The sequence below is a fragment of the Capricornis sumatraensis genome, chromosome 10, assembly GCF_032405125.1.
Source record: "Capricornis sumatraensis isolate serow.1 chromosome 10, serow.2, whole genome shotgun sequence".
Lineage (NCBI taxonomy): Eukaryota > Metazoa > Chordata > Mammalia > Artiodactyla > Bovidae > Capricornis > Capricornis sumatraensis.
In genome coordinates, this window is record NC_091078.1 from 56,009,189 (window position 1) to 56,028,968 (window position 19,780).

The 19,780-nt window shown below is 40.9% G+C and overlaps 1 protein-coding gene across 1 annotated transcript in view; it reads left to right on the forward strand.

Annotated features, from left to right (window-relative positions):
• LRRFIP2 (LRR binding FLII interacting protein 2) overlaps positions 1-19,780 on the forward strand; it is a 108,688-nt gene that overhangs the window by 19,660 nt on the left and 69,248 nt on the right. Inside the window, exon 2 of the mRNA XM_068981625.1 lies at positions 3,676-3,819. Coding sequence (XP_068837726.1) covers positions 3,730-3,819 — 90 coding nt within the window. The 5' untranslated portion in view covers positions 3,676-3,729. The remainder of the gene's footprint in view (positions 1-3,675; positions 3,820-19,780) is intronic.

Consider the following 19,780-nt stretch of genomic DNA (forward strand, 5'->3'; position numbering starts at 1 on the left):
AGGGCTCGAACCCATGTCCCCTGCATTGGCAGGCAGATTCTTTACCACTGAGCCACCAGGGAAGCCCCCTAGAAGAGATAATTATTTATGTAAATCTGTGTGCTAAGGAATATCCTGGCAGCTCTAAGGTCTAAGGCAGAGTCTTAGTTGAGAAAGAAGGAAAATGGATTATAGGAAAACAGGAAAAAGAAATCCTCTATTCAAAAGCATGCCACTGGTGTTGGTGTCAGATAGCGTGTCTCAGCTGGGTAGCATATTGGGCCTGATTTGGGTGCAATCCACTTTGGGGCCAGTTTATTCTCTGATATGAAAGCTTTTATTTATAAAATGCATCTCTTTCCCCCCAATGCTATTGAAATTTTAGAGAATCAAGAAGAAAAAAACTCACTCTTCTAACAAAACTACTGTTAAACTTTGCTACAGTTCCAGCCAAATCTTTCTCTCTTCTCTATTTTTGTGTGTCTGGAATTGGAAAATGCCTATGTTTTGTATCCCACTTCTATGAAATGTCTTTCAGTGAGTTCTTGGACAGTCGGCTGAAGGGCAAATATTGGATGATCCCACAGAGCATCAGCTAAATTGTCACTCCAGTCTGAAAAGGAACCTTCTGTTGCATGCTGCTTTTCTCTCAGTGGGTGACTGGTATTTATACAGTATTACTATTAAACAAGTGAATGATCTTTAAAATGGTGCTGAAGCTAAGAATGATGGCAGATTTCTGGGGGGAAAAAAAATCGTCTGTGCTTTCCAGAAATTGTCTTGATTTGTGGCTAGGATTTAATCAGGTGCTGCCTTCAGATATACATTCTTATTTTTTTCCCTTCTGTTTCCATTTAAATGATCCTTTTCTTACATCAATTCAATCGCTCAGTCATGTCAGACTCTTTGCGACCCCATGGACTGCATGGACTTTCTTGTATAGAGGTATATTTTCTGTGGCAGAATAATAAAACTATTATCAGTCTTCATTCTGATTGACAAACATAACAGGCCAGCTGTGTAGGAATAAAAAAAAACGGAGTCAGCTAAGCTAGGAATGGCCTGAATTTTCAGCAAAGAGAACTTTTTTGGGCAGAATGAATTGATGAGTTCTGTTTTATTTTGCTTGGATCAAGTAAGTTCATTCCAATACATTAAAGTCACTTATACTTTTAATATGTTCAGTAGTGTATTCTATTAGGACAAACTTTACTTGAGATTTTCTTTGTGGCTTCTTGTCAAATGAAATTTTGCCGGTTTATGTGTTATTTATTCTGTTTACTTGTGTCGGGCCTTGGTTGTAGCACGCGGGATCTTCTGTTGCTGTGCACAGGCTCTCTAGTTACGCCCTGGGGGCTTCAGTAGTGTGGCTCATGAGCTTAGTTGTTCCATGGCTTGTGGGATCCCAGTCCTCCAACCAGGGCTCAAACTTGCGACCTCTGCATTCTAGAAGGCTGATTCTTAACCACTGTGAACCACCAGGGAAGTCCCTCGCCAGTTTATTTTGTTAAAGCTAGGAAAAAACGAATGGATATTTCATTTAAAAAGCTACATGCCCAGGAATGTGTATAGGAGAGAAGGAGTCATGTAATTTGGGATGCATTCTCTCACTAGTGTCTTCAATTTCAGATACCCTGTGCTAGAAAGATCAGATGGTCTTTATCGTCCTTGTTATTTAATCCTAGCAGATGACTTTTTTCTTCTCTCCTTTGTAGAAATACATCTGTTTTATAATAACAATAATAATAGACCCATAGACATATTCTTAGTCATTGGCCTATCTCATCACTGTTTTGTTCATCACTGTATTTTTAACACCTCCCATAGTACCTACCTGGCAATAGCAGGCATTCAGGATTTGTTGCCCTAGACGTTGGTTGTCATACTGTTCATGGGCTTGTTCTCAAGCCAAGAACACTGGAGTGGTTTGCCATTCTCTCCTCCAGTTGACCACGTTTTGTCAGAACTCTGAACTATGATCCATCCGTCTTGGGTGGCCCTCCACAGCATGGCTCATAGTTTCATTGAGTTACGCAAGCCCCTTTGCCACAAGACTGTGATCCATGAAGGGCAAAGGTGAAAAACCTGGCTTAAAACTCAACATTCAGAAAACTAAGATCATGGCATCTGGTCCCATCACTTCATGGTAAATAGAAGGGGAAAAATTGGAAATAGTGACAGACTTTATTTTCTTGGGCTCCAGAATCACTGCAGACAGTGGGTTCAGCCACAGAATTAAAAGACGCTTGCTCCTTGGAAGGAAACCTATGACAGACATAGGCAATGTATTGAAAAGCAGAGACATCATCTTGCTGAAAAATGTCCATATAGTCAAAACTACAATTTTTCCAGTAGTCATATACAGATGTGAGAGTTGGACTGTAAAGAAGGCTGAGCACTGAAGAATTGATGCTTTTGAACTATGGTGCAGGGAGATCAAGCCAGTCAGTCCTAAAGGAAGTGAAAGTGAAGTCGCTCAGTCATGTCCGACTCTCTGTGACCCCATGGACTGTAGCCTACCAGGCTCCTCGGTCCATGGAATTTTCCAGGCAAGAGGACTGGAGTGGGTTGCCATTTCCTTCTCCAGGCGATCTTCCCAATCCAGGGATCGAACCCGGGTCTCCCGCATTGCAGGCAGACGCTTTACCATCTGAGCCACCAGGGAAGACTAATCCTAAAGGAAATCAACCTTAAATATTCACTGGAAGGACTGATGCTGAAGCTTCAGTACTTTAGCCACCTGATGCGAGGAGCCAACTCTTTGGGAAAGACCCTGATGCTGGGAAAGATTGAAGGCAAAAGGAGGAGGAGGCAGCAGAGGATGAGATGGTTAGAGTGTTATCACTGACTCAATGGACATGAGTTTGAGCAAACTCCAGGAGAAATTGAAGGACAGGGAAGCCTGGCACGCTGCAGTCCATGGAATCGCAAAGAGTTGGACCCGACTTAAAGACTGAACAATAGATATTGTTGTTTATTGCTAATTGCAGAATAATAAACCTTTTTTTTTTTAACGTGGTAACTTCCCTGGTGGCTCAGTGGTAAAGAATCCACCTGCCAATGCAGGAGGCACAGGTTCGATCCCTGGTTCGGGAATAGCTCCTGGAAAAGGAAATGGCAACCCGCTCCAGTACTTCTGCCTATAAAATCCCATTGACAGAGGAACCTGGCAGGCTGTAGTCTGTGGGGTTGCAGAGTTGGTCACAACTTAGCCACTACACAACAGTGGTTTAAGTGGAATTGTTTCTTGATTTACACTAAAAGCCAACTTGCCTTTGTAGCTTTAAGGCTCTGTATTAAACTTTCTTGAATATGTGCTCTCAAAGTCTTAGGCTGAAAGACTTCTGTGAAATGTTTTTTTCTCTCTAGAATGGAAATAGATTTTAGAAATAGCTCTAGTAACTTGAAACTGTTAAGTAAAATTATTGCTGTTTGCGTTTTCTGAAGCTAATGTAATACGTTCTCATCGATTGCTGTGGATAATATGGTGAAAAGCATAGGAGGTTTAGTAATCAGTATAAATTTAAATATTCTAAAATTTATTTGGGAAAAAACTGATAGTGGAAGACAAAGTGGTGACTGATTTCAGTAATTGATACATAAATATAGTTTCTCGTTGTTAAAAGTATAAATGAGTAGTAAAACTATATAAAGAGAAACATCCCAAATTATTCTGTTTTTTTTTTTTTATTTCAGGGCTGAAAACAGTGAAGTCACATTTCATTGTTTAAAGACTATTTAGAAGACAAGATGGGGACTCCTGGTTCTGGAAGGAAGAGGACACCTGTGAAAGACCGATTTTCTGCAGAAGATGAAGCTCTGAGCAGCATTGCCAGAGAGGTATGTCTAGAAAACCCCCCTCCCCACTGAGATGCACGAAAGAGAATGTTGTAAAGATGCTGGGGGGGAGAAATACAGAGATTCATTCATTGAGCTAGTTTAGAATGTTTACTATGAATTAGATGTCAACTATAGCCTCCAAAATAGTGTATTAGAATAAAATGCAGTTACTGTCTCTTTACTTGGGTATTTATTCAAGTTATCTAAAATTAATTTTTCATTTTATTTTTGTGGTTTAGTTCACCTCCAGGGACTTGTCCTAATGTTTTGAAATTTATAATTAATCTTCATTATTGAAGCTTAAGGTAATTAGAATGTTGAAGATATGATAGATAGCTCTATTATAGAAATGCTCATTTGGACTCTACTGTTAATATATTCCAGGAAGCACTGTATAATTGTTGACAGAAACAGACCTTATTTGGTGTCTGCTCAGATTCAGCATCTTAGCAGTTTTTTAAATAACTGCAATGGAATTTTTGTGTTTAACTTTTAGCTAGTAATAGAGCTTCTGGAGCATTTTTGTTTTGGTTTGTTGACAACTCAGAAAAAAGGACAAAAAGGAAAGGAGTGTCACCTATTAGCTCTCTGGCAGCATTTCCTGTTGCATATTGGACATGTCAGATAACTCCCAGCTGTGATTTCTCAATGAGGAGCCAACTTTATTTCAGACTCTGTCTGCAGTTGCCGACCTGATCATATACTGCCTTGGCAGAAGAAGCACTTAGAGCATTTTCAGATTGTATTCTTTGGGTGCGAATTGTTCGCTCATCACTTCCTCTTTGTTATTCTTAGTAAATAACTCATGTAAAACTAGTGCTGTTTCCTTTTGACATATCACACGGACTTTTTTTGGATTTAGCTCATTGTTAGGTTTTTCCTTTTGTAAGCTACTCAGCTTTTGAATTAAAAGTCAAATTTTGTAGGAGGATATTTGAGGCAGAGGGAAGTTCTCTAAAATCTGATGATAAAACTGTGATAATACCTTAACAAAATTATTTTTTTTAATTGGTGAGATAGTTTTAGATAAAAAGGAAAAAGATATTTTAAAATGAAGCATTGGCTAACACTTTACAATGATCTTAAGAATTTACTTGAATGAAATATTTTGGAAGCCACATAGTTTAGTTGAAAATTGAAACTACTCAGAATATTTGATCCCCAAATTGGAGGGATTTACATACCCAGATTTCTATAAAGGGAGAAAATCCCAGTATGTTTTAGGCTCTTTTTGTACTGTCACTAGGTATTTTAACTCTTTTTTTGGATATGATACTTCATTTACAAAATTGGGTATCATTCAAGCATCTAACCCTTGAGTGCTTCCTATGTGACAAATACTTTTCTAAGCATTTAAAATGAACTTTATTTTGGGGGGCTCTAAAATCACAGCAGATGGTGACTGCAGCCATGAAATTAAAAGACGGTTACTCTTTGGAAGGAAAGTGATGACCAGCCTAGACACTATATTCAAAAGCAGAGACATTACTTTGCCAACAAAGGTCCGTCTAGTCAAGGCTATGGTTTTTCCAGTGATCATGTATGGATGTGATAGTTGGACTATAAAGAAAGCTGAGCACTGAAGAACTGATGATTTTGAACTGTGGTATTGGAGAAGACTCTTAAGAGTCCCTTGGACTATAAGGAGATCCAACGAGTCCATCCTAAAGGAGATCAGTCCTGAATATTCATTGGAAGGACTGATGCTGAAGCTGAAACTCTAATATTTTGGCCACCTGATGCAAAGAACTGACTCATTTGAAAAGCCCCTGATGCTGGGCAAGATTGAAGGTGGGAGGAGAAGGGGACTACAGGATGAGATGGTTGGATGGCATCTCCAACTCAATGGACATGAGTTTGAGTAAGCTCCAGGAGCTGGCAATGGACAGGGATGCCTGGCGTGCTGCAGTCCATGGGGTCGCAAAGAGTCGGACACAACTGACCAACTGAATTGAACTGAATTCATTTAATCTCCACAGAATTCTGAAATTGGTTCTATTACAATCTTCATTTTACAGATGAAGAAATGATTGCACAGAAAAGACAAGTAACTTCCCTAAGGTCACACAGCTAGGAAATAGCAGAACTTGGATTCAAATAACAAATTCAAATGAAGTCTGTGCCATGCTGTTTTTAGTGTTCTCCCTCTTCTCCATTAATAGTTTGTTTTTCTGTACCTTTTCATGATTTTAAATCAGATCACATCTTGATTCTCAAAATAACCCTATAAGTTAGGATAGAATTTTTTTTAAAGGCTGCCATTTCAAGTGGACAGACACTCTTCCTTAAAAAAAAGGTTTTTAATTTAGTTTGACTGTGCTGGGTCTTTGTTGCTGCGAGGGCTTTTTCTCTAGTTGCAGCGAGCGGGGGTTGCTCTCTAGTTGCGGCACATGGGCTTCTCGTGGTGGTGGCTCTTGTCGCAGAGCGCAGGCTCTAGGCCATGCAGACGTAAGTAGTTGCAGCACGTGGGCTCAGTAGTTGCGGCTTGCAGGCTCTAGAGCACAGGCTTAGAAGTTGTGGCACATGGGCTTAGTTGCTCCACAGTATGTGGCATCTTCCCTGATCAGGGATTGAACTCTTGTCTCCTCCATTGGCAGGTAGATTCTTTACTACTGAGCCACCAGGTAAGCCCAGGATCACTCAGTTCAGTCCAGTCGCTCAGTCGTGTCTAACTCTTTGCGACCCCATGAATCACAGCACGCCAGGCCTCCCTGTCCATCACCAACTCCCGGAGTTCACTCAAACTCAGGTCCGTTGAGTTGGTGATGCCATCCAGCCATCTCATCCTCTGTCACCCCCTTCTCCTCCTGCCCCCAGTCGCTCCCAGCATCAGAGTCTTTTCCAGTGAGTCAACTCTTCGCATGAGGTGGCCAAAGCCCAGGGTAGATGTTGTTATTAGCCTTAGTTACAAATGAGGAAACAGATGAAACTGAACGATTAATGTCTGAAATGTATCAAAACTGGGACTCAAACTCGGCTTTTAAAGCTGTTGTTCATTCTTCCAAATCATACTACTTCCAGAAGAGCTGGGCTTTGGAGAGTTACAAGCATGGCTTTGAATTCTGGCTGTACTCATTGCTGGTTAAGTAATCTTGTTAAGTAACTACTGTGGACTTCAGTTTCCTCAACTGTAAAACGGGAATAATAGGGGCTTCCCAGGTGGCTCAGAGGTTAAAGCATCTGCCTGCAATGCGGGAGACCTGGGTTTGATCCCTGGGTTGGGAAGATCCCCTGGAGAAAGAAATGGCAACCCACTCCAGTATTCTTGCCTGGAGAACCCCATGGACGGAGGAGCCTGGTGGGCTACAGTCCATGGGGTTGCAAAGAGTCGGACATGGCTGAGCAACTTCACTTTCCTTTCCTGTATTATAGAACTGTTGTCACATTTAAATAGTGCATATGAACTTTACCACGGTGTTAGACTTGCAGTAGGCTATTTTGTTCCTTCTTAATAAGTTGAAATAGGAAGTGAGAAGTAAAATATTCTCCAACCAGTCCATTCTGAAGGAGATCAACCCTGGGATTTCTTTGGAAGGAATGATGCTAAAGCTGAAACTCCAGTCCTTTGGCCACCTCATGCAAAGAGTTGACTCATTGGAAAAGACTTTGATGCTGGGAGGGATTGGGGGCAGGAGGAGAAGGGGACAACAGAGGATTAGATGGCTGGATGGCATCACTGACTTAATGGACGTGAGTCTGAGTGAACTCCTGGAGTTGGTGATGGACACGGAGGCCTGGCGTGCTGCGATTCATGGGGTCGCAAAGAGTCGGACACGACTGAGCGACTGAGCTGAACAGAACCGAACTCTAAAACATGGTTGATCATCAGAATCTCTCAGGTTGCTTTTTCAGTATACAGATTACAAGGCCTTACCCCATACTTGCTAAATCTGAATCTATGAGGGTGAGCTTATAAGTTTGTATTTAAATACACACACACACAGATACACATGCATGTGCTCACACGCATACAGATACACAGACATGCTCCTTCATGTATGGGCCAGTCATGGGAACCATGAAGCAAAGTACACAGAAGAACCCATCTTGGATGATCAGTTTTTTACTACTTACAGGTTGTTTCCTCCTTGTACCTTATTACTTTGCTATGAAATAACTAAGTTTAATCCAGTTATTATATTTAAAGTTACAATAATTGTTTTTATAAAAAGTTTAAGAGGCCACTATTCCTAGTTTTCATTTCTGTCTTCCAAACTCTGAACATGAATATTCCAACTCTAATGATCTGGTCAGCTTAAACCTTGAAATTTAAAAGGACTAGTTTTTACTTTTAAGATTCACGACTTTATTTGTAAGAATGAATGCCTACCGTGTGATGCAGTTGTTGTGAAACTTTAGAGGAAATAGGTTTAGCAATCTTAATAATTCTTTCATATATCCTTTATGATTCTTTTTTCTCTTTCAGGTTTTCATAGCCAGTTCCATTGTCCATTCGTACACTGGACGGTTGGCATTTATAGATAGTCCCCAATCTTTATTTTCTCTGATAGGATCATCCTTTCACGCACACACACACACACAAATGCGTTGGGTTAAGAATAAAAACTAACAGAACCCTCGTAACAACTGAAAATGACAAATAGCTTAATGTTTTTTTAAAAGTTTAATCATAAGAGTTTAATTTGTCTTTCCTCACTTCAAATTGTTTTTTGAGATAGATAAGGCATGCCATAAATAAACAAAAATAGCTTCTTTTTCCACCTGCTTACTTTCTTTCAAGTTTCCATGCTTCTCAGTTGGCACCAAATCAGACAACTAGAAGGAGGGAGGAGAAAAGGAAAAAGGGGCATGATTATGTTCTGCACACTGAATAATTTGTGTGCCAACATGTGGAACTGAGTGCGTTTAAAAAATTGTTATAAAATACTCATAAAATTGACCACTGTAACCATTTTTAAGTGTGCAGTTCTGTGGGTTTAAGTACAGTCACGTGTGCAACCGTCATCACCATCTATCTCCAGGATTCTTTTTATCTTGTAAAACCTGTATGGATTTTTGAAAATGTTGAAATGTTTGGAGACTTCTCTGTGAAGGACGAGTGTGGATGGATCTAGAAGTCCTGCTGTGCTGTGGTAGGTGTGTTGCTGCTCTCTCGGGAGGGCACATCTGTCATGGCGCTCGTGAGAGCAGGTGTTGGGGGAGGTCCCAACAGGTTCTCTGGGGTGTCAGAAGGCCCATCTGGATGCTTATTACCTTTCTTGCTTGTGTGACTTTGATTGTCCCACAGGTTTGGGGAAAGTGCAGTTGGAGAGTTGCCTGTCAGTGAAAATTACCTAAAAGCACAGAGTGTATCAAATTGGGGACCATTAGGCAGCTAGCCTCTGAAAGGGAGGACAGGGAAGGATGAAAGCCAGTTATGCCGCCTTGCCACAGTCAGTTTCGTGAGTGTTACAGTGAGTGTTTCTGAGAAGTAGAAGGGTCTTCAAGGGTCTGCAGGCAGTCTGATTACGGCATCACTGAAGCCTGGAATATTACTGCTTTCCTTGTTGTATAGCTGAAATGATGAAAACATGTTGTCTGCACTTCCCTTCAAATGTCAGGCATCAGAATGTTGCTTATTTTTGAGCCTGATGATCCGAAAGTCTTTCTGGTTCTAAAATTCTGTGATTTCTTTTGAGATTCAGGACCCCGTCAAAATTCATACTCATCTTACACAATTCTCTTCAGTCTGGAGAATCATGGACAGTGACTTCCCTGGCGGTCCAGTGGCTAAGACTCTGCACTCCCAGGGCAGGGGGCCTGGGTTCCATCCTTGGTCAGGGAGCTAGATCCCATACGCCACAACTAAGCATTCACACGTGCTGCAACTTAAGAAAGGTCCTACAAGCACAACAGAGATCAGAGACCCCTCATGCCACGGAGGAGACCCGACACAGCCAAGAGAAAATAAATTGAAGTCAGACTCAATGACAAGCATAGAAACTGATCTTTTATAGGAGTTAGAGTCTAGCAAATGAAGCGTGTGGAGACTGTCATGTTGAGCAGAGTTTGCATGTAAACATGTTCTGTGTGCAAACCTATTTGTAATACTAAGGACAAAAGGAAACTCTATGGCTGTTTACCGTTTTTCACTGCTAGAATGTTTGGATTTCTTTTTTTTTTAACACTAGCTTTATTGAGATATAATTCACATAACATGTAATTCACTCATTTGAAGCATACCAATTCAATGGTTTTTACATGACTAATTTTTAAGCTGTGGTCAAAATATGTGTAACGATCCCACTGTCTATTTCAAAAATCTTTTCATCACCCCAGACAGAAGTTCTGTAACCATTAAGCAATAACTCCTTTGCCCCCTCTTTCAGCTGCTGGTAACCTCTAATTTACTTTATGTCCCTATGAATTTGTCTAATTCTAGATATTTCATATAATTGGAATTATACAATATTTGTCCTCTTGTTTCTGGTTCCTTGGCGTAATGTCTTCAAGATTCATCTATGTTGTAGCAAGTGTCAGAACTTCATTCCTCTTTTTCTTCCATTTTAAAGAACTTAATTCCTTCTTTTGTGGATAAATGATAGTCCATTGTATGTATGTATTGCATTTTCTTTATTCACTTATCTGTTGATGGACAGTTGGTTGGATTTTATTATTTTGCTACCTAAAATGGTAGATTCCAGCCATCTAGTAATGAGAACCAGAAGTTTGATTATGGATTAGCAGCCTGAGAAGAAGGATACAAAGGGAAGAACTGTGCTTAGTTTAAAAAATACTGTCCAGCATTACTGTTTTATGGAATACCAGCCACGATAGCTTGATAGAGCTTATTTCCTCATAGTTATTTTGCTGTTTTGTTCTAGTCATCTGTTCACTTTTAGGCAGTGTTGAATTAAGGATAAAAAACTTTTGTCAAGGATAGCAGTTTCTTAAAATGCAAAAAATTTCCATAATTAATAATAATTATGGGTATTAATACCATTTTTCATTTAAGAATAAAGTGAGTTTTTTTAGAAACATGAATTTTGAGTGTCATTCATTTAGTAAATGTTTATTGGGCATCTACTCTTGTAGGTGCTGTGTTAGTTAAGGACATGGGATGGACAGGTCTAACGTGGTCATTTTCCTTATAGAGCTTAGATGCTAGAGGAAAAAATTGACCCTAAAATTAATGTCTACACTTAATATTGTAATTTCTGTCTTGAAAGCTGTGGTTGTCAGTGTATGTTACAGCCAATGGCATTCTTAAAATTGAGCAAACGTAATAATATATTTATTTACAGCCGTGCTAAGTGCTTTGAGTGAACAGTAAATGATTTTATTGAAGAGTGTGTGATGGGGAACTTGACATGTTTGATGGCTTTGGGAAGGCTTCCCTGAGGAAGTGCCCTTTCAGTTGAGTTTTGAAGGAGGAGTGGAATGATTTAGGAGGAGCTCTCAGATTCCAGGAAGAGCTTTACAATCAGAGGGAAGAACATGGGACAAGCTTCTGAGGCCGAAAGATATGGAGAATTCAAGGAATAGCACCAGCTGACTTTTGCTGAGCTCTAATTACGTACCAGGCACTGTTCTGAGCCCTTTAAACAGACTTAATCCTCTTGATAACTCTGTGGGGTGGTCTGCTGTTTCCATTTTATCCATGCTTAACCCAAGGCATGGAGAAGTGAGGTAACTTGCTCAAGGTCGCATAGAAAGGCGTCAGGCTGACAAGTGCACGTGGGCTCCTACACTCCAACTGTTGCGCCTCCAGGATATCGCTGTTAACTCTGACATGGACAGCAAGAAGGAGAGCAGCTGGAGAGGCAGGCAGGAGCCAGACCATGTAGGCTGGTAGCTCTCAGCAGCGAGTGACTTTGTCCCACAGAAAACAGTGGACAACGTATGAGGATAGTTTTGCCCGTCACTACTGGCATTTGTGGGGAGAGGTCAGGGATATTGCTAAAAATGCCACAGTGCACAGCACAGCTCCCCCCCGCCCAAGAAAGAATTCTCTGGTTCAAATGTTAGTAAGGCTTAGGTTGAGAACCTAACATGATTTTGGTCTGTATTCTAAAGAGGAAAGGGGAAAAATGAAGGATCTTGTGTAGGGGTATGATGTGATCAGATTTGTGCCTTCAAAAGATGACTTTGCTGTGGGTTGGAGATGCTATTACTAATAATACCAGAAAGAGACTGTAGTGGTTGCAGGGAGATGAGTCATGAGAGCCAGCGGTGGCCGGGCCTAAAGTGACGACTGTGGGGATGAGGGGAGATGGTTGGAATGGAGACAGAGAAGATGCTTAGTGAGTGGCAGTGGTTGGGTAGCAGGGCGGGGGACTTGGGGTTGTGCATCCGGTCGGATGGTAGGCAGCGTTAGTGTGTGGAGGACGTCTGCAGAGGGAAGACCGTAAATTTATGTTAGGCTGTGTGGTATTTAATGTGTCTGTGGAGATTTTGAAGAAGCAGTTTGAGGGTTTGGGTCAGGAGCTCAAAGGAGGATCTGGGCTCTACATACACATCTGAGACTTGTGCGCATGTAGAAAGTGATTGAAATCATGAGTTGTGGATGAGACTGTCTAGAGAGAAAGTGTAGAGTTGAGGACAGGCCCTCCTCGGGCTGAGCCCTAAAGAACTCCAGGTCATATCTCGAGTCCTCCTAATGCTGACACTTTCTTTGATCATCCTTTTGTGTTTGGTTCAGACTGTTCTGTCCCAATTGGACTTGTCTGAAAAGTTAACTCCACAGAAGGCAGAATTACTCTTCTTTAATACGCTCAGTGGTGGTACACAAAATTTATAAAAGATTATGAAATATGAGTTAACTTTTCAGAGTTATGAAAAATGAATGCTTTTCTTCCCATTTCTGCCCAGCTAAGGGTTTTCTTAAACACTTCTGCCGCTTTGTAGTCACTGATGTTTTGCTTTACTTTTTGCTGTGCTGAGTCTTGGTTGCTGCCCGGGCTTTCTCTGGTGGTGGCAAGCAGGAGCTGCTCTCGGTGGGGCGCACGGGCTTCTCAATGTGGTGGCTGCTCTCGTTGCAGAGCACGGCCTCTAGGTCCACAGGCTTCGGCGGCTGGGGCGCACACAGGCTTAGTTGCTCCGCGGCCTGTGGGGTCTTCCCAGACCAGGGATGGAACTCATTTTCTCGACATTGGCAGGCGGAATCTTTGACCACCAGGGAAGTCCTGTACTTAATGTTTTTATTAGACAAATGCTTTGAAAGAGTTGTCACTGTTAGTCATTTAGGAATCTTTCCAGTGGCATTAGCGCATGAATGTACCTGTCTTCATTTTTTTTTTCCCATTTATCTACTGAAATTAAGGCAAAGGGAGGGGGCCGGTGTGATTGGGGAACCCCTCCCCCTGCAGTCCAGAGCCCTGGCTCTGTGATGGCCAGCGTTCCTCTTGGTGTCAGTGTTCCTGGAGTTATCTCTCTAACCAGAATTAAGGGAGGATTACTGGGCCTGAAGTTTTGTGTCAGTGTGACTAAAATATGTTTGGTATAAAATTCATTGTCATTATCTTCACCATTCCTGTGACTTATAGGCATTTGGAGAAAAAATTCAGATAGCACAGTATCATTATCCTCAATATAAAGCCATTACTAGCAACCCCCACCCCCAGTCCCCAAGACATACACAGAGTATTTCTGCTGGGACTGTGAATCACATTTTCCTTTGGCAAGACATGTCATTGCTGAGCCAAAGTTTCAGCTTTCCTGTACTATCTATTTATTAGATTGTATTCAAACCTCAGTAGTAAAGTCTGTAATCTTAAATTTCCTCTCTCATTTTGAAAGAATATTTTGCTGTCAGAAGATTTCTGAATAAAAAGAAGATACAGTTGTTAGACATCAGAAGAAAATGGATTAAAATTCCCTAGATTTTATCTAATATTGTTATTTATGCCCAGGAAAGTTTATATAGTTGGTTTTCAACTACCAAAAGCTTTTTTTAAAAAAAAAAGTTGATATTGTAAGATCAAATTAAGAAAAATGGTACCCAAGATTTTCTACTAAAGGGAAGTTGCTAGGAAGTTGAGTAATGATTTTTATTTGTTAATTTGGAAACCATAGCAACACAATAAATATTATGTCTCAGCTTGTCTTTCAGTGTTCTTTTGGCATGAGTGTCATGGAAGAATAAACAAAATTAAACACGGTAAACTCTTGAGACCTAGTTACCTGAATTAGTCATTTTCCTTGACAGACAGTTTCACTTTGTATAATTTTGTATTTCAGATTTCTTGAAATTAAAGCGTAGTCTGTAAAGGCCTAAATAACTCAGATGGTAAAGAATCTACCTGCAATGCAGGAGACCCAGGTTTGATGCCTGGATCAGGAAGATTCCCTGGAGAAGGAAACTGTAACCCACTCCAGTATTCTTGCCTGGGAAATCCCGTGCATAGAGGAGCTTGGCGGGCTCCGTGGGGTCACAAAGAGTTGGACATAGCTGAGGGACAAACACACACACACACCTTATTTTTCTTTCTCATGCCAGTTGCGTGGATTTTGTGTTATGGATGTACATGCAGGCTGGCAGTTGCACGTTTGCCTCTATTCAGTGCATTTATGTCTGACCATGAAATTTGAATTTGCCTCCCTTTAAAACTGTCCCATATGATAGTGGGACAGAAGTTTCAAAAGCTAGAGGTTTCTGTTCTTTTAAAGGCATTTGAGTGCGTTTTCATGTTCTGTTCTTCTTGAAAAAGGTTGAATGCAGAAAGGTTTTAGGAACAGTGTAAGTATCCATGAGTCTACAGTAAATGATGCTATCCTTTTGGGACAGTTATTTCAGACCTTTTCCTAAAAAGAGAAGAAGGAAGGGAGAAGACATCATAAACGAAGTTTAGGGCCCTTTTTCTTTCATCCCTCATCCTAGTTCCGCTTCCCTTACCCCAGCAGGGAGCCACTCTAGTAGAATCTTGAGGTAGCCTTCCTGCTCCTCTTCTGAAAGTTCTAACACGTATCATTAGGAACAGTATTATTTTATGGGTTTTTGTGTCACTTTCTAAGTGTTCTCAGGCATGGGGGTGTGAAACAACTAGAACATGTGGGGAATTGCCAGAATAACAGCTTGGTTTGGCTGAAGAGAGGTTAGAGGGAGTGGGAGCTAATGTTGGAGAGGCCAGAGGGCCTGATCAGGATGGGATTTGTATGCTGAGGAGTTTACATTTTATTGGGGCAGCTGAGGGGAGCCACTGAAGGGTAAAACCTTTTCCAGAGTTAGCCACCATGTAGAGTGACTGGTAGGGAGAAAATGAGTCAGGAGGCTTTGTTGTCATCGGGAGAGGTGATGAGAGCCTGAATTCAGGCAGTGACGGTGGGAAAGGAGGGGGAAATTTGGATTGAAGAAATGGTAGAGAGAGAATCTTGATGGAATAGATAGCTGAGATATAGTGACTGGGTGTGGATGGAGGCTAAAAACAGAGAGGAGCCTTATGGCGATCCTTTGTTTTGGTTTTGGGGGTAATGGGAGCACTGATGGGGATATAAGAGGAAGAGGGACTTTAAGGGAAAGATAAGTTCCGTTTGTGATGCTTTGCATCTGAGGTTCCAATGGGACAGCCAATTGTGTCAGGACTGAGAAAGAAAAGTCTGTGTTGGACGCAGAGGTTTGCAGACTCACTATCACCCAGGGGGAGAACTTAGGGTGGACATAGGGTGAAGAGAGTGAGATGAAGTCTGGAAGCTTTGGTTACATTAAAGTTTCAGGAAGTAGCCCATGTCGGACTCTGAAGAAGGTAGATCAGGGAGTCAAGAGGAAAACCAGGGGAGAGTGGCATTGCAGAAAGCCCGGAGAGGAGTGTTTCAGAAGGAGCGGAGTGGCAGTGATATGGGAAATCCAGAAAGGACAAGCAAGACAAGAAGAGAAAAATTCCACTGGGTTTGGTAGTCAGAGGTCATGAGTGGCTTTAGCATGAGGAGTTTCCTGAAATGATTTGGGCAGAAGCCAGGAAGCAGTCATTTGAAGAGACTGAGGAGGGAGGTGAGAGAATAGTTAGCCCTCTCCATCTCCAAGAGAAGATGAGACAGAGTCGATCCAGGATGGGACAGTTTGTCTGTTGGCTGCACAGCTTATGGGCTCTCAGTTCCCCAACCAGGGACTGAAACGGGGCCATGGCAGTGAAAGCCCGGAATCCTCACTTCTAGGCCACCAGGGAACTCCCCATTAGTTTGTTTGTTTATTAAAGATAGGAGAGACTTTTAACCTACTTAGGATGAGAAGGACAATCCAATAGAGGGAGAGAGTGCAGGCAGGAGAAAGATCAGATAGTTGAGGCAAGGTCCCTGGGGAGGGTGGAGTTCACATCATAGTAGGGAGGGTGTGTGTGTCTCCGTATATAGACACATCCATCTATGTTTTATGTGTATATTGTTATATAACTTTACATGGCTGTACATATATTTACCTTGTTATATAGCTGTATAGTAAACTCTTGCCTTTGACTCTTAGGATGATGGATTCAAACTGTTTTTTTAAATGAATATAACATTGTTCCCCCTAGAATAGTTTACAGTGAAATTTGACATGGGGTTTATATTCCAAGGAAACAGGGCACTGTCCATTGGGTGGGATAGAGCCTGCTTGACTTGTAGACCCACAGGACAGATACTTAGAATAGGATTGGCCTTGGTTGAGTTTCTGATTTGGGATGCCAGTGGGAGCCACACTGAGTTTATTTTAGCCCATTTGCCTGTGTTTATTTGACTAGGCAGTAGCAGAATCCAAATTTAAAATTGTAACAGTGTAAGGATACTTCTGGGTGTTGGTGACTTTAGTTCAGTCACTCAGTCGTGTCCGATTCTTTGCTACCTCATGCACTGCAGCACCCCAGGCTTCCCTGTCCATCTCCACCTCCCGAAGCTTTCTCAAACTCAAGTCCATTGAGTCAGTGATGCCATCCAACCATCTCATCCTCTGTCGTCCCCTTCTCCTCTTGCCTTCAGTCTTTCCCAGCATCAGGGTCTTTTCCAATGAGTCAGTTTTTGGTGAATTTAACAGTGTGTAATATGGAATAGCAGGGATAGGAGGAGAGTGGGAATGGAGAAAGTGAAGTTAGAATTAGTATCATAGATGAAAGTGGTAAGGACCTGCTTGGAAGGAAAATTAAAGGTTGGATTCAAGGGATAGTATAAAGAAAGTTTGATTAAGAAGTAGGAATCCCTGAGGCTGAGTTTTCAAGAAGGGTTTCACTTCTGGAGACTGAAAAACGGAAGTATAGAGTATTCATGGGGATGAGGTTGCTTTTATCCACTGTTAGTGCATGACAAGAGATCCACCAGACAGTTAGAAATGTAAGTCTTGATTTTGGTCAGAGCCCGAGATGTAAGATTTGAGTCATTCTTGTTGGTCGATAGTTGAAAATGGGGAGTGAAAAAACGAGAAGAAAGGCTGTGTGTAACAAAAGAAGATCGACTACATTTGGTGTAAAGTCCTGGTCAAAGAAAAAAGAGAACCAGAATAGTACCTTTTCACAGAAAAGAGAGAGTCTATGCTAAATTGAAAATCATAGGATAATTCATCCAAAGTAAACTTTTATTATTTGCCTAAGGATATGTTCTTATACTTGGGATATAAAGATATAAGTTGTAGCAACGTAGTTAAGAGCGTGAACTGGAATCAGATTCTTAGGATCTGGATCTCAGTTCCAGTACTTGCTGGCCAGGGGATATCAGGCAAATTACTTCATCTTTCTGTACTTCAAGTGGTTACTTTGTGAATTAAAGGAAAATAATCATCTAGCTTTGCTAAGTGCCCAAATGATGGTGGTAATATTAGTGTGAGGTCTCATCTTTTCTGTCATCTTGAAAGTTTTGAGTTTTGATTCTATGAAGATCATTCTCAAAGCACTGTTCAGTTTTATAAATATTAAGAGCAAAGGTGAGGATCCCCCCTTTACAGAATTAGTACATTTTGAATTGGGTCCTGATACATTGCCAGAGCTTGGTCGTTACTTCTCGACTGTCTTTCTCGGAATGTTCATGTTTAGAAACCTGGTCCAGTGCTTACTAGATTTGCAGGTAATTTCTGAACCTGAATTTCCAGTTCCTGAATTTTCCTATTAACCTTACTTAAAAGTTTGGGTCATATCAGCCTAAAAGACCATGATTTAGGCTCCTGAATACTTCTGATTTCACTCATGTCTTATGCTAACTTTTAAATTAACTAACCTTTTTTTGTCGTAAAATAAACATAACATGAAGTCAATCATTCTGATCATCTTCAGGTGTACAGTTCAGTGACATTAAGTACATTTAAACTGCTGTGCAGTCATGACTTCTGCCCATCCTCAGAATTTTTTCAGCATCCTTAGTGAAACTCTGTACCTGTTAAAATAGCAACTCCCATCCCCTCCTTCCCACACTGGACACCACTGTTCTACTTTCTATCCCTGTGCACACTATTTTAGAAACTTGAGATAAGCAGAAGCATTTAATATTTGTTCTTTTGTGTCTGGCTTGTTTCACTCAACAGTGTCTTCAAAATTCATCAAAGTTGTTGCATATAGTCAGAGCTTCCTCCTGTTTAAAGGATTTGTAATATTCCATTGTATGGAAAATGTGTGTACGTTTTCCTTATTCATTCATCTGCCGATGGACATTTGGGTTGTTTATACCTTTTGGCTCTTATGAGTAATATTGCTATGAACATTTGGTGTGTGAACATCTCTTTGAGTCTTTACTTTCAGTTCTTTTGTGTATGTACCCAGAGGTGGAATTATTGGGTCAAGTGGTGATTCTGTGTTTCATTTTTATTAACCAACCTTTGTTTTGAACTTAATTCAATCCTTGTGGTCCTTTATTGTTTTATCTTTTTTATTTTGTACCTGTGAGAGTGGGTTAAAACTAAGCTGTGGTAGCTCTTTGGCACAATTGTATCCTGAGGGGAAGGTGCTGGTGTGCTACTTTGAAGTGTGGTTTGTGTACCTATAATTTGACTGTTTCAACATATATCAGTTTACTTAGTATTATGGCTAAAAGTCTAGAAAGCTTATTATTTAGTGATTTTTAAAAAAATTTTTGAATGAGACTTGAAACTTCTAATCCAGCTCTGAGAATATAAAGAAATACTGTTGTAAACAAACAAACATGAAATTAACATATGATACAGTGTTATTTTAGCTTCCCTGATGGCTCAGACGGTAAAGTGTCTGCCTGCAGTGCGGGAGACCTGGGTTTGATCCCTGGCCTGGGTTCGATCCCTGGGTTGGGAAGATCCCCTGGAGAAGGAAATGGCAACCCACTCCAGTACTCTCACCTGGAAAATTCCATGGACTGAGGAGCCTGGCGGGCTACAGTCCATGGGGTTGCAAAGAGTTCGACACGACTGAGCGACTTCACTTTCACTTTCTCTTTCACAGTATTATTTGGGCTTCCCTTATGGCTCAGCTGGTGAAGAATCTGCCTGCAGTGCTGGAGACCTGCCTGGGCTGGGAAGATCCCCTGGAGAAGGGAGAGGCTACCCACTCCATTATTCCGTCCTGGAGAATTCCATGGACTGTACAGTCCATGGGATCGCAAAGAGTCGGACACGACTGAGTGACTTTCGCTTCACCTCACAGTATTATTAACTAAAGTACAGGTTTTATTCAAATCTTACAAAATTTTTTGCTAGGATCTATTATTTGTTTTCATACCTTATTTAAAATTTCACGTTATATTTAGTTACATTGAGCAGCATTAGCTGCATGCAGCAAATTCTGATAAATTCTCTTTTCATTTTTATTCTGTTACACATATTTTCTAACTTTATTTGTTATGATTTCTTATACACACTCATCATTTAAGTGGACATTTAATTTCCGTATACATGGGTTTTTTAAAGTATCTTTGACATTAAGCTCTCATTTCGATACTAATTTCTCCTTTAAATGCTTTCTTTGCAGTCACACTCTGTGTTTTTCCAGTCTTGTAACTTTATTGAGGCTTTCAGTGGCTGAGTCAGAGATCTCTCTTGGTAAATGTCATATTGCACTTGAAAATATGGGGGTTAATTTCAGATGTTTTTGATATTGATTTC